This window comes from Diabrotica undecimpunctata, chromosome 8, assembly GCF_040954645.1.
Source record: "Diabrotica undecimpunctata isolate CICGRU chromosome 8, icDiaUnde3, whole genome shotgun sequence".
Classification (NCBI taxonomy): Eukaryota; Metazoa; Arthropoda; class Insecta; order Coleoptera; family Chrysomelidae; genus Diabrotica; species Diabrotica undecimpunctata.
Genome location: NC_092810.1, coordinates 25169195 through 25182079, shown reverse-complemented (window position 1 = coordinate 25182079; position 12885 = coordinate 25169195). Strand labels below are relative to the sequence as shown.

The following is a 12885-nucleotide window of genomic DNA, read 5'->3' as shown; positions in this document are numbered from 1 at the left end:
AAAAACTTCCCATGATACAGTTTGAAATATTTTAATCAAAATGAAAGTTTGTTCATTATATCAAAGTTGTATTTGGCAGAGGAATCATGTTTTAGTTGCAAAGCATCTTCTTGAAGGTCCCTTAAGCTAGCGGGGACACATGAGCGGAATCCAATTTAACCTACGTAATATTTTTTCACCAATTTTTCACTAATTTATTACCACCCTAATAATTTTTCACCACCAAACCAACCTTAAGGGGAGCGATTCTGCTGGCTTAAGGTTCAAGCTAGCAGAATTCAAAAAAAAAACTTTTTGTTGATGGCATATTTTTTCACCAATTTTTCACTAATTTATTACCACCCTAATAATTTTTCACCACCAAACCCCCCTTAATGGGAGCGATTCTGCTGGCTTAAGGTTCAAGCTAGCAGAATTCAAAAAAAAAACTTTTTGTTGATGGCATATTTTTTCACCAATTTTTCACTAATTTATTACCACCCTAATAATTTTTCACCACCAAACCACCCTTAATGGGAGCGATTCTGCTGGCTTAAGGTTTAAGCTAGCAGAATTCAAAAAAAAAACTTTTTGTTGATGGCATATTTTTTCACCCATTTTTCACTAATTTATTACCACCCTAATATTTTTTCACCACCAAACCACCCTTAATGGGAACGATTCTGCTGGCTTAAGGTTCAAGCTAGCAGAATTCAGAAAAAAAAATTTTTGTTGGTGGCATATTTTTTCACCCATTTTTCACTAATTTATTACCACCCTAATAATTTTTCACCATCAAACCACCCTTAATGGGAGCGATTCTGCTGGCTTAAGGTTTAAGCTAGCAGAATTAAAAAAAATATTTATGATCTACTACAGTGTTCTGCTAGGTTTTTACGAATTTATTACAACTTTAGTAATTTTTCAACCCTTACTACCCCTTTAACAAAAATTAAATAAATTTGTTTTTTCAAAAATACTTGAATACATTTACACGGTGTGTGTGTGCGAGTGTGTGTGTGTGTGTGTGTGTGAAAAACACTTCTGTTGTAATAATTGGTATATTTAATTAAAAATTACTACTTACCTATTACTTATTAATTACTTACTAAAAGTACTACAAATTTCACTGGACTGATAAGTCCGAAAACGTTTTGAACTTAATCCTTTAGGATTTTTAAAATTTAATTAAATATACCAATCACAACAGTGTTTTACTTCAATGTTCGAGTTTTTTAACTATATGATATACAGCCAACTCACGAGAATGATCCCTTTTTAAGTTGTAAAATTTTGTTAAAAAATAGGTGGTGTACAAAACAACAATATTGCAATGTTTAGCATATAAAAAAGTTGGTGAAGTTGGTGTTTGTGTAAATTCTAGCATTTAAAGATGTAAACTACTTTCCTTATTTGAATTTCTAGTATTTATGGGAATTATCTTCCACACTGACACATACGGATTTCAAGATTGGAGGGTTATTGGAAAACAGATCCACTATTCAGCTTAAAATCTTTTTTGCAGAACATCGGAAGAGATCTTTTTCTTATAATTTTAAGGTGCTTAATCTTCATCCATAATCCAATGGGACCGAATGTTATTCCTGAAGATCGGTTTTATAGAATAAGAACAGTTATAGACTTTTTAATAATAAAATGACTGCTCTGCGTTATCCAGTAAAATAATTATCGCTAGATGAATCGATGGTACCGTGGAAAGTTAGACTTAGTTTTAAACAATATACTAAACAAAAGACATAAAAGACGATATCAAGGTTAGAATTAATTCGTAAATTAATTTATAAAAAAGCAAAGAAAGACGGAATATCGCACGCGAACATTTACCTATAAATAATTGCTAATAAATCGGACAAACGCGAAAAGAAAACGAAAAGATGCAGAGTATGTCCTATCCTAAAAATAAGAAAAAACCCAATTTATGAGTGTGTGGATTGTGCCGAGAAACCAGATCTCTCCGTGGGCGATTCTTTCAAACATTTTCATAAACAAAATAAATAAGTTAATATTTTTTTGTAATAACCTTTAATTTTTACCTATATTCAACTGACAATGAATGAAAAATCGACAAAGAATTAAAATACAAATATCTTTAAATTTTTAAAATGCTGCTAATATAAATTTATTTTACTACGCAAATAATCTATATCAGCTGTTCTGACCAACCGGTAATTTCGGTCTCATTTGAATATACCTACTTAAAATGTTTTGCAATATAAATTCTTTATGTTATACACCTAATCTTAAAATTATGTTTTGACCAATCGTTAATACTCTTCTTATTTAAATATTATTAAAATATTAAATACCTAAATTATTTTTCAAATTTTCATCTACCTAATGAATGCAAATCTTTTAACAATAGGGTGCAATAGGTGCGCACGATCCCGACGACCCTTCTTTACAATCAGATAAATAATGTAATAGACGTAATAAAATTATTTCAATTTGAATATTTCTTACCTGGTAATTTATTCTGTGAAATATAAAAATTCCATTGTATTTACTAAAACTCAACTTGATTTCAGTTATTTTATATTCATAAAAAGGACTAACGATTCGATTTCGCTTAGCCATGTAATACGACTCGAATCAGAGTCAATTTTTTAAAACGGGTAAAATTTATAGTCTTTGGAATAAAGTGTTTTCATATTTTTAATATTTAAACATTGAAAAAATAAATATTAGTTAGTATAGAATAACATTTGAAAATGTTTTTCAATTAGGGTAGTTGAGAAAAACATGACTAGGCTGGTAAAAATATAGTAAAATTCTAGCAGAGCACTCTTGTGTTTTCAAAAAGATTTTTTATTCACCTAGCGTCAATGTGTATCTTGTTAAATGTTTCCCATTATCTGAAGCTTAGGGGGTCAAAAATTATAAGGGTGGATCAAATTTAGTAAAAACCAAGCAAGTAATTTATATTTTCAGTTACAAGTAGAATACAGTAAAATTATAAAAATAGATTTTTTATCACCTTAAATTTTAAGGTAGTAGAATTATTGACTCCTCATAGAGGGTAGTTGAAGGGTGAAAAATTACTAGGATGGTAATGTATTAGTACAAATCTAGCATAATACTGTAGTATCTCATATTTCCGAAAAGATTTGCTTTGCATTCAACCAGCGTAAATGTGTAGATGGTGGAATTGGTGAAGTTCGTTAACATTTAGTAAAAACTAACCAGAGAGTTTCTTATTTTACTTATAAATAGTATTTAGTAAAATTATAAAACAAAACTTTTTCACCTTTAATTTAAACATAGCAGAACTATTGACTTCCACTAAGGGTTAGTCGAGGGATAAAAAATTACTAAGTTGGTAATAAATTCGTAAAAACAGCAAAATACTGTGGTATATCATAAATAATTTTTTTTAATTACGCTGGCTCGAATATTAAGCTAGCAGGAATGTTTCCAAATAAGATTGGTTTAGAGATGGAAACTTATCAGGGTAAAAATACTTTTTTATGTCAGTTATAAGTAGAGGATAGTGAAGTTGTACAAAAAGATTTTTTTCACGTTAAATTTTAACCTAACAGAATTATTGACTTATCACAAGGGGTAGTTTAGGTGTGAAAAATTACTAGGGTGGTAATAAATTAGTAAAACCTTAGCAGAATACTGAGGTATTTCAAAAATAGGTTTATGGGAGCAAAATTATCAGGATGGTCAAAGTTTAGTATAAACTTAACAAAACACTTTTTTTATTTCAGTTATAAGTAGTGGACAGTAAATTTGAAAAAAAATTTCTCCTTAAATTTTAATCTAACACAATTATTGACTTTTCACAAGGGGTAGTTAAGGGGTGAAAAATTACTAGAATGGTAATAAATTCGTAAAAACCTAGCAAAACACTGTGGTATATTATAAATATGTTTTTTAATTCTGCTGGCTTGAACCGCAAGCTAGCAGAACCGCAAGCCAGCAGAATGGCTCCCCTTAAGGGTGGTTTAATGGTGAAACAATATTAGGGTGGTAATAAATTAGTGAAAAATGGGTGAAAAATATGCCATCAACAAAATTTTTTTTTTTGAATTCTGCCATCTTGAACCTTAAGCCAGAAGAACCGCTCCCATTAAGGGTGGTTTGGTGGTGAAAAATTATTAGGGTGGTAATAAATTAGTGAAAAATGGGTGAAACTATATGTCATCAACAAAAAGTTTTTTTTTTTTGAATTCTGCTAGCTTGAACCTTAAGCCAGCAGAATCGCTCCCATTAAGGGGGGTTTGGTGGTGAAAAATTATTAGGGTGGTAATAAATTAGTGAAAAATTGGTGAAAAAATATGCCATCAACAAAAAGTTTTTTTTTTGAATTCTGCTAGCTTAAACCTTAAGCCAGCAGAATCGCTCCCATTAAGGGTGGTTTGGTGGTGAAAAATTATTAGGGTGGTAATAAATTAGTGAAAAATGGGTGAAAAAATATGTCATCAACAAAAAGTTTTTTTTTTGAATTCTGCTAGCTTGAACCTTAAGCCAGCAGAATCGCTCCCATTAAGGGGGGTTTCGTGGTGAAAAATTATTAGGGTGGTAATAAATTAGTGAAAAATTGGTGAAAAAATATGCCATCAACAAAAAGTTTTTTTTTTGAATTCTGCTAGCTTGAACCTTAAGCCAGCAGAATCGCTCCCATTAAGGGGGGTTTGGTGGTGAAAAATTATTAGGGTGGTAATAAATTAGTGAAAAATTGGTAAAAAAATATGCCATCAACAAAAAGTTTTTTTTTTTGAATTCTGCTAGCTTGAACCTTAAGCCAGCAGAATCGCTCCCCTTAAGGTTGGTTTGGTGGTGAAAAATTATTAGGGTGGTAATAAATTAGTGAAAAATTGGTGAAAAAATATGCCATTAACAACAAGATTTTTTATTTTATTATTCTGCTAGCTTGAACCTTAAGCCAGCAGAATCGCTCCCATTAAGGGTGGTTTGGTGGTGAAAAATTATTAGGGTGGTAATAAATTAGTGAAAAATGGGTGAAAAAATATGCCATCAACAAAAAGTTTCTTTTTTGAATTCTGCTAGCTTGAATCTTAAGCCAGCAGAATCGCTCCCCTTAAGGTTGGTTTGGTGGTGAAAAATTATTAGGGTGGTAATAAATTAGTGAAAAATGGGTGAAAAAATATTACGTAGGTTAAATTGGATTCCGCTCATGTGTCCCCGCTAGCTTAAGGGTCCTTCTTCTTGAAGTGATTCAAGCGGGGAGTCTATGTAGGTAGAGATGGAATGGGTCAATTGACATTCTGAAAATACTATCTTCACAAGTGTATTTCTGGAACTCTTCAATTAGGCTTTCCAAATAGTTTGATATTTGGATTTTCAAACTTGATCCTTCATAAATGTCCTTGAAGCGCATTTCTTCTGAGATTGACTCTATTTTAGGGAAACTCGAATAATTGCAGGGGTTTGCTGATATTTTACGTCTCCAGTTACAATTTCTCAATATACATCTTGATCGCATCACGATGAGTAACTATATTTGAGTCTCCACCTTGCAGTTTTAGGTTAAGGCTGTTCAATGAGTCAAATATGTCTGACAAAAAAGCCAATATTACTTAAGTACAATGTCTTTTGGAGGCCACGCTCAGTTCATTTTACTTTTGCTGTTCCAAGAAGGTGATTACTTCATCTCAAAGGTCAAGTAAACTTACCAACATTTGCCAACATATTTTTGAGAGCCGTCGTACTTCTATATGAAATAGCAGTGTTTTATGATCACTCCCTAAATCATCACAAAGAGTTTTAAACAGTCGAGTATTCAACGCACTGTTTTTATGTAATTCACTACTTTAATACACAACTTTAAGACAGCCTTCAGTTCATTTGAAAGAGTTTATGCTGCCAAGCCTTGTACATACACCGATCAATTTTTGCCAAGAGAGTTCATGTTTGTCAAAAAAATCCGACACTGCTTTCATAACATCAATAGCTTTTGTCGTGGTCTCCAACTCTGTATAAAAGAGTAGCTCGTCTTTCATTCTTTCGGCAAACAATGGCGATGGTTTTGTATGTCTTCGGCTATATCATCAATGCGGCGTTTCACAGTATTGTCAGAAAGAGGTAGTCGTCAACCCACGAAATCCTTACCAATATTTCAACACTAATAGAGAAAAAGTGTGCACGTGGGACGTTCAAAAAATCTGTACTTGGAATGTTCGAAGATGTGAATAGTGAGGTGCTACATTCTTCCAGTGTTACTACATGGAGTTAAAGCCTGGACACTGACGCAAGCCACTAAAAAGCAGATTGAAGCTTTCGAGATGTGGATCTACAAGAGGATAATAAAAATATCGTATTTGGACTATGTCACCAACGTTGAGGTCCTACAGCGCATAAGAAAAGAAATAGAAGTGCTTAATTTAGTGAAACAACATAAGCTTGAATGCCTCGGGCACGTGATGCGAAACGAAGAAAAATATCGAATTTTTCAACTCGTTATGCAGGGTTAAGTATTTGGCAGGAGAGGACCGGGACGCCGTCGTATCTCGTGGTTGAAAAACCTCGTTTTTTTTGGTTTGGTGTAAAGTTTTTTAAAGATCTTTAAAAAAGTTTCAATAAGTTTTCCACGAAAAACTTACCGTTTTCCGATTATTCAACACCATATATTTGGATTTTTGTATTCGATGAATAAAAGTCTACTTTCGATCAGCCATTAACTTGACGTTAATAATAAAAAAACGAATCTCTCTATTTTATAAGCTTCATTTTACAGCCAAGCACATTCATGCATATATAAATAATTCTGAGCAGAAAACCGTCATATTCTGGACTAATACTATTTTTTCAAAGTTACCTGTGGTTGTTTCCATTATCGATATTTCTAGATTTGGCCCTATTTAATTTACCAGATGTGAAGTTAAAGGGTGTCACTTGTATTTGTAATTGAATCTCGTCTTTATAATTTAACACAAATTTTGCACCTGAAATGGGAAATTTACAAATAAGCACAGAATAGCTACTGTATTATTGTATTGTAACCAATATTTTGGTTACTTACCTGTAATAACATAACTCTGATTCGGAACATTTAAATGGTCCAAATTCATGGTGCTCTTTAGATATTTCATCATATGATAATCTTCACCTTCGTTAGCATTCAAACTCTGTATAGAAAAGTCACTTACCGGCTTCCAACGTACGCTGTTTTGTTCGATATACCCGTAGGGCAATAGCAAGCCCTGCTGAATTTGAATATGAATCATACGATTTTTTTTGACAAATCGCATTCCAGTTACCACCCTAAAAAAGTAACAATACAGAATTGTTGAGGTAAATAAAATACAAACAGGTGAATACAGTAATTGGCAAAAAAAATAACTTAAAACCAACAAAAAGCTTGTGGCTACATGAAAATTTCAGTGAAGTGAAACAGAATATAAACACTGAGAAGTTCAGAAAACAATGAAGTGAAGGCAGGAATATGAAAACCTAAAAAGTTCATACCGGCGAAAAATGAAAACAATGAAATAAAAACCGATCCAGCAAATACTTCAAAATAATTGTCAAAGGTATTGTTAGTTTTTTAAGGCTATACCAAAAACGATATTTTTCCGTGATAGATACTGTGACCTTTGTGTTAATGTTTAATGACCTCCTTTACGATGTTTATATACAGACGATTAAAAATTGTCAAGATAAGAATACTCCACTGTTAGATCTTACGGGATACTTAGAAATTGACAGAGAGATGAGGATTAGTCCCAGTTGCGTCAATTGTCACTCATCCTTTAATCGTGATTCTACCCCTATACATCTTCTTCCTTTTTCTTAATACTACCGTTATTTTCGTTTTTCTCTTTACAATTATCTTGCTATTTTATTATTGTGGTTCCATTGACAAGGGACTACCTAAGCTCTGACGTCACAATGGACGGGGGTTTTAAAACTTTTCCAAACATTTCTAATTTGTGTGTATTTATCCCATAAGAAGTTGGAAATATTGGTTTTTTCAATTGTTTAAATAATAAGGACTTTTGGTTATGAACATTCATTCTGTGCGATTGGTATTATTTGTTGTTCGTGAATTTGTGAGGTAAGAATATCAAAGTATTAAGATATTTACTATGAATGTTAATATTAATATAATTAAAACCACCATTGTCGCACCACCAAAAAACTACCCGTTTTAAGAGGTTTGCGTATGTTGGATTCGGTTTTATTTGCTTTTATTTTACACAGAATACAGTATTACATTTACTTAAATATTATTTTTGCAATAATAACAAACTTGCAATATCAACACACTTACATGACATTAATGACCTACTTCATACTGTCTCTTTTTCGTGGCCTACCACCACTACGCCTTTCATCCAACAAATTGTTCTAATAGGTAAAGGCAATCTCTGACATACTCCCACCTGAGGAATATTCTGATAAAGTAAAATATTGCTCACAAAATCTAAAGAGACATACTACAAAACCATTTTACAAAAAATTAAAAATTGCTAATAAGTATACAGTTTTTGACAATCACTACTCCAAATAACGTTTAGGCATTTTAGAAGCCCGTCCCGTACGTGTGATTTTCACTTCAGAAACCTTTGCACTATTTGTCGGAATACTGACTTTCAACACTCCCGCACTCTCACAGTATTCGTCTTCGGAACTGGAGTCTCCCGCAGCCAACTCAGGAACATGTGGAGTACCATTTAATTCACTGTCATCCTTCATTGACGTCTTCACATCATTCTGAAGCTCGAACTCAGGAACAGTACAACACTCTAGTGGGTAAAGACGCTGGACAGGTCTCAATAAATATCCCTTAGCTGTCTTAACTTTGCACAGTCGAACACTTCCATCTTTACCAGGAAAAAGTTCAACAACTCGTCCCATAGGCCAATCCAAACGTTTACTGCCATCGTTGCCGACAAGCACAATTTCATTAAGAGCGATCAAGCGGTGAGTTTTATTCCCACAAACCAGTTTTAACTGTCCAAGATATTCCAAACGGAATCGCTTACGAAGTTCCTCTCGTAAAGTCTGAACCCGACGCACTTTCCGACACAATGAAGCATTGTCTATAGCATCACAATCTGGTAGCCCGCAGTCCACCTGATCTCGCAAAAACATCGCTGGTGTCAAGGCAACTAACTCTTGAGGATCCTCCGATAAATACGTTAATGGTCGCGAATTAATTATTGTCTCACACTCACATAACAAGGTTAGCAAAGTCTCATAGTCCAAACTGGCACGACCTAGTGTTTTTCTCAACAACTGTTTCATAACACCAATGAGACGCTCCCAGAATCCTCCCCACCAAGCTGCTGTAGGTGGATTAAAATGCCAACGAATACGTTGCACAGACATCTCACGAGTAATAACGTCCCAGTCCAGACATGATAAGGCATTTTCAGCACCCACAAAACTCGTACCGTTATCACTATAAATTGTTTTCGGCCTTCCACGACGAGACACGAACCGGCGTAAGGCCTGAAGAAAATTAGAAGTTGATAGCGAACAACAGAGTTCTAGATGAACCGCCCTGAAAATCGCACACGTGAATATACAAATCCAAACTTTTTCACCGGTCTTAAGGAACAGCGGTCCCGCAAAGTCAATACCGGTTACTTCAAATGCTACAGCGTCACGCACTCTGTTAGCCGGTAAAGGAGGAGTATGAACTGCTAGATGCTTTCCAGTGTACCTCCGGCACAATACACACTTGGAAATAACGGATCTTACACTACGCCTTCCTGAGAGAATCCAAAACTTTTCTCGTAGCAAACTTAAAGTACCTTGGATCCCAACATGACAAGACTTTAAGTGATAATGCCTAATTAACTTAATGGTTACCTCATGTTTAGATGGCAGTACGACTGGAAAACGGTAATACTGTGTATCTTCTCTGTAACAAACTCTAGATCTCAATCTAATCAAACCCCCTTCTTCATAAAATGGGTCAAGATGAATAATCCTTTTATCATCCACACCTGAGAAGCTTTCCTGCTGGACTTTTGTCAAAATAAATTTCTCTGCAGCTTCAAACTCTTCAGAGGTCAACTCGCCTTTATACTTCTGGTCACCTTTGCGACAATTTTTTACAAAACGTTGAATCCAAGCGACCATTCGTACCATCTTACTATACTGTGAAAAGTAGCTAAAATGCCAGTCACACGAATTATAAACATTAACAAGAGATGTCACCAAAGTCTTCCTACGCTCGGCATTAACTTCTTCTTCATCACAAGTAGCCGCACTAGATGGCCACTTATCACGGCTTTCATATAACCACTTCGGCCCCTCCCACCATCTTGACTGAAACAAATGTTTAGCAGTGCACCCTCGTGATGGCAAGTCTGCAGGATTGACCATTCCTGGTAGGTGACGCCAGTTTTCCATTGAAGTTAAGTTACGAATTTCTTTAACTCTGTTCCATACAAAAACTCCCCATTCTTCTTGGCGTTGTATCCAGGAAATAACAGTGCTTGAGTCACTCCAAAAAAAGGATTCTATATTTCCGGGCAAGTTCTCTGCAACCTGAACATACAAACGGGCACCTATAGTTGCAGCTAGCAGCTCCAGACGTGGAATAGTCATTTTTGAGGTAGATTTCTTAATTGGAGCCAATCTAGCTCTCGAGGCCAATAGAAATACAAATACTTTACCAGAATAACTCACTCGCAAAAAGATGGCACAAGCATAGGCCAGTTTGCTTGCATCACAAAAAATATGGATACTTAAATTTTGTAATGTCGCACCATTCATGTGTACCCATTGAGGCAATTCAATCTTCTCAAGATAAGGCATATCTTTCAACCAAATTTTAAACTCTTCAGAGATGACTTTATCCAGTGGTTCGTCCCATGCCAAGCTCTTCTCCCACAGCTTTTGCAACATGAGTTTGGGCACTAATAGAGCTGGACATAAATATCCAATAGGATCAAACACTTTCTGGGCTATAGAAAGGATTCTACGTTTAGTCACTACCATATTTTCTAAGTCAGTGTCCTCTCTTAAGAATTTCAAATTAACTGTCAAAACATCTCGTACAGGATGCCAGTTCATACCAAGAACAGGACATATCTCTTCAGTTCCACTAACTTCAGCATTTCTTGTACGCTCCCACCCTCTTAGTTCAAACTGTCCCTCTGCCATAATTGCTACAGACTCTGTAATAAACCTTGACACCATGTCTTCATCAGGTAAACTTGTAACACAGTTGTCCACATAGAAGCTTTGACCTAACCTCTTCACAACATCTAAAGTATACAATGATTCTGATGTAGAGTCCTTTTCCAGGTATCTTGCTAAGTGGTACTCTAGTGTCATCCCTAATAAAAATGGACTACTGTTAACACCGAATACTACACGTTTATGACGAAAAACTACTGTCTGACCTTCTGTGTCAACCCATAAAAATTTGAGGAAATCACAGTCCCTTTTATGCACACCTATTTGTTGAAATGCCCTTTTAACATCAGAAATCACTCCTATTTTGTTTTCTCTAAACCTTACAAATATTGAAGGAATTAACTGAATTAGATTTGGACCTTTCTCTAAACAGTGGTTAAGTGAAGGTTTATTCTTTGAATGTGCAGATGCATCAAACACTGGACGTACCTTGGTAGTACTTTCTTCCTTTACCACTGGGCGGTGAGGTAAAAAATGTCCTAGACTGTTATCAACATCATTTAACTTTCCAACTAGCTCAATTATACCCTCAGCTTGCCAGTCAGCAAAAACATCATTATACCTTTCAAAAAGACCATCACGTTTCAGCTTTTGAAGAGTGGAATTTAGTCTTTTTTCCGACAACTCACAATTACTGGGGAGAGGAGGGTGACCATCCAACCAAGGAAGACGAATCTCGTAGCGGCCCATCTTATCTACACTTACAGTCTGCATAAAAAAATCCCTAGCAGCTAAAGCAGCCTCCTCTTTGATATGTCTATCTGTAGGCTCTTTAATACCAATTGCTTCCAACTCCCAAAGCTCACTTAAGGAAGCATCCTTTATGAGAAGATTCAATGTGGACATTACAACATCAGAATGTTTACTACTTGTAGGTATTTTTCCCATAAGTGTCCATCCAATGAAAGTTTCTATAGCTACTAGCCCACAATCTAGTTTATGACGACCCCCTGTATACAAATAACCAGCGACATCTGCTCCCAGCAACAGTTCGATTGGTCCAGGTTGGAGATCATCAGATAAATCAATATTAAGGTTCTTGGCTTGTTCCCTCCATGGACCATGAAATACTGGAGGCACATCACTACAAATTGTTAGTTGATCTAAGGCCTCAAAAGAATATGTAGAGTTCTTACCCTGTATTGTGACTTCATAACAGTTATGAGAGTTTGCAACTTCTGACCCTCCAAACAGACAATGAACAATTTTTTCCTGTCGTTTAACTGGATAACCTAATTTTAAAGCTGTGTCCTTTAATATATATGATCTTTGTGACCCACTATCAATTAAGGCACGAACAACTCTACTATTACCAAATATACCAGTTAAAGTGACTCTCAACGTTTGCAAAAATACATGACCTTTAGTTTGGTTAGTCAAAGCCTGGTCGTTTATGACATCCTAGAAGTAATACCAATCACCCAGAATGAATGTTCATAACCAAAAGTCCTTATTTATTCTTCAAACAAATAAAAAAAACCAACATTTCTAACTTCTTATGGGACAAATACATACAAAATGGAAATTGAAAGTCTTTTAAAATCCCCGCCATTGTGACGTCAGAGCTTAGATAGTCCATTGTCATTCGTAAAGTAATTTAATGATTTGTTGAAAAACATATTTTATCTTTAAATATTTAAATTATTACAAATTAATTTGAAATATGATTATGTAGTTTTAAGTACTGAAAATAAATTTTAGGTTTTAAGGGATGCAATGCACTCCCTTGGTTTTATGGAGAATTGAATTACATATCCCATATCA

General features: G+C 34.7%; 1 protein-coding gene across 1 annotated transcript in view; it reads right to left on the bottom strand.

Moving 5' to 3' along the window:
* The window catches only part of LOC140448735 (uncharacterized), a 123384-nt gene that overhangs the window by 48940 nt on the left and 61559 nt on the right, over positions 1-12885 (bottom strand). The window contains exons 7-8 of the mRNA XM_072541847.1: positions 6986-7227; positions 6782-6908 (exon numbers count right to left, since the gene is read on the bottom strand). Coding sequence (XP_072397948.1) covers positions 6782-6908; positions 6986-7227 — 369 coding nt within the window. The remainder of the gene's footprint in view (positions 1-6781; positions 6909-6985; positions 7228-12885) is intronic.